Below are 1,156 nucleotides of genomic sequence, written 5' to 3'. Positions count from 1 at the left end.
CATCTCAGTTAATCTCCTTCAGTAAAATCTTAAGGGCACTTTTGAGCCCTCTTTTGTGCAGCTATCTTCCTTTAGTAAAAGCTATTGGCCTTCTCCTGTACAAGCTGTTTTTTTTTTTAATTTTATCATTTTTCTTTCTCCATCAGATATTCCAACTGGAACATGATTTAGCAGAAACACAAAAAGCTGCAGGATTACCTGTGGCCATACCTAAAGAATCTGGTTCTCCCAGTAACCAACGGGTTGAGAAAACCGTTGTTACCATGGGGAACCCAACAAGTTTACCAAAGTCACCCGGTAAGTCTCCGTTGTCTGTCATGTTGTTGTTTGCAATGAAAGAAACAACTCCAAGCTCCAAAATCTCTTGAAGTGAGGGTTGATATTAATAGTGATGAAAAGAAAAGGGGTGAAAAATCTCTTGGGTAGGGAGATGTTTAGCCTTCCAACAATTCCATTTAAGATTTCAATTGTTTTCATGAGGTATGTAGAGTAAATGCCATCTCCCTCATTTGGACACATTTGGACATGAAGAGATTTTCCAAAGAAAACATTTGTTAATTTCTAAAATGTTCTCATTGAGGAGTCTAAAAGTATGTTCTACCACCCCATGGTACTTATTTTCTGTTAGATTGACTGAATTAGCTATTCAACAGTTAAATCTATCTTCACACCATGGACAAGGAGTAATGTAGCTTCTGGTGGGATGTGAACCATTAACTCTTTGATTGGCAGCCTAATGTTCTATATGACTCAGTCAGGTCTAACTGCCACCTGACTAATTGGCATAAAGTCACTTATACTAGTTCCATCCACTGGCCCACAATATTGCTCAGTTTCCTTTCATTGTCTTTTTTCAACAGCTACTGTTATGGCCTCTGCTCCTCAGAACTGACTGACTCGTACCACTTCCACTGAAACATTCCTGACCCTGTGTCATCTCTCCTCCTCTCATCACCACTGTTGTGCCCAAACCCCCACCACCACCACCACCACCACCACAGTCCCTTCTTCCCAGAATGGTGGCACTCTTTGGAGTTTCCCCCTTGCTCATATCTTTCCCACAGGTGCTGACTTAAAAACGTCCAAGAGGAACTTTATTAACACCACCCTCACTAGTCTAGGAAGGTCTGCAGAAGGCTACGAAACGATTATTCTG

General features: G+C 41.2%; 1 protein-coding gene across 1 annotated transcript in view; it reads left to right on the top strand.

Moving 5' to 3' along the window:
* The window catches only part of LOC106878301 (sterile alpha motif domain-containing protein 14), a 42,676-nt gene that overhangs the window by 1,232 nt on the left and 40,288 nt on the right, over window positions 1–1,156 (top strand). The window contains exon 2 of the mRNA XM_052975963.1: window positions 147–297. Coding sequence (XP_052831923.1) covers window positions 147–297 — 151 coding nt within the window. The remainder of the gene's footprint in view (window positions 1–146; window positions 298–1,156) is intronic.

Source organism: Octopus bimaculoides, chromosome 23, assembly GCF_001194135.2.
Source record: "Octopus bimaculoides isolate UCB-OBI-ISO-001 chromosome 23, ASM119413v2, whole genome shotgun sequence".
NCBI lineage: Eukaryota > Metazoa > Mollusca > Cephalopoda > Octopoda > Octopodidae > Octopus > Octopus bimaculoides.
Note: the sequence above shows the minus strand (reverse complement) of the source record. Positions and strands in the feature narration are given on the sequence as shown.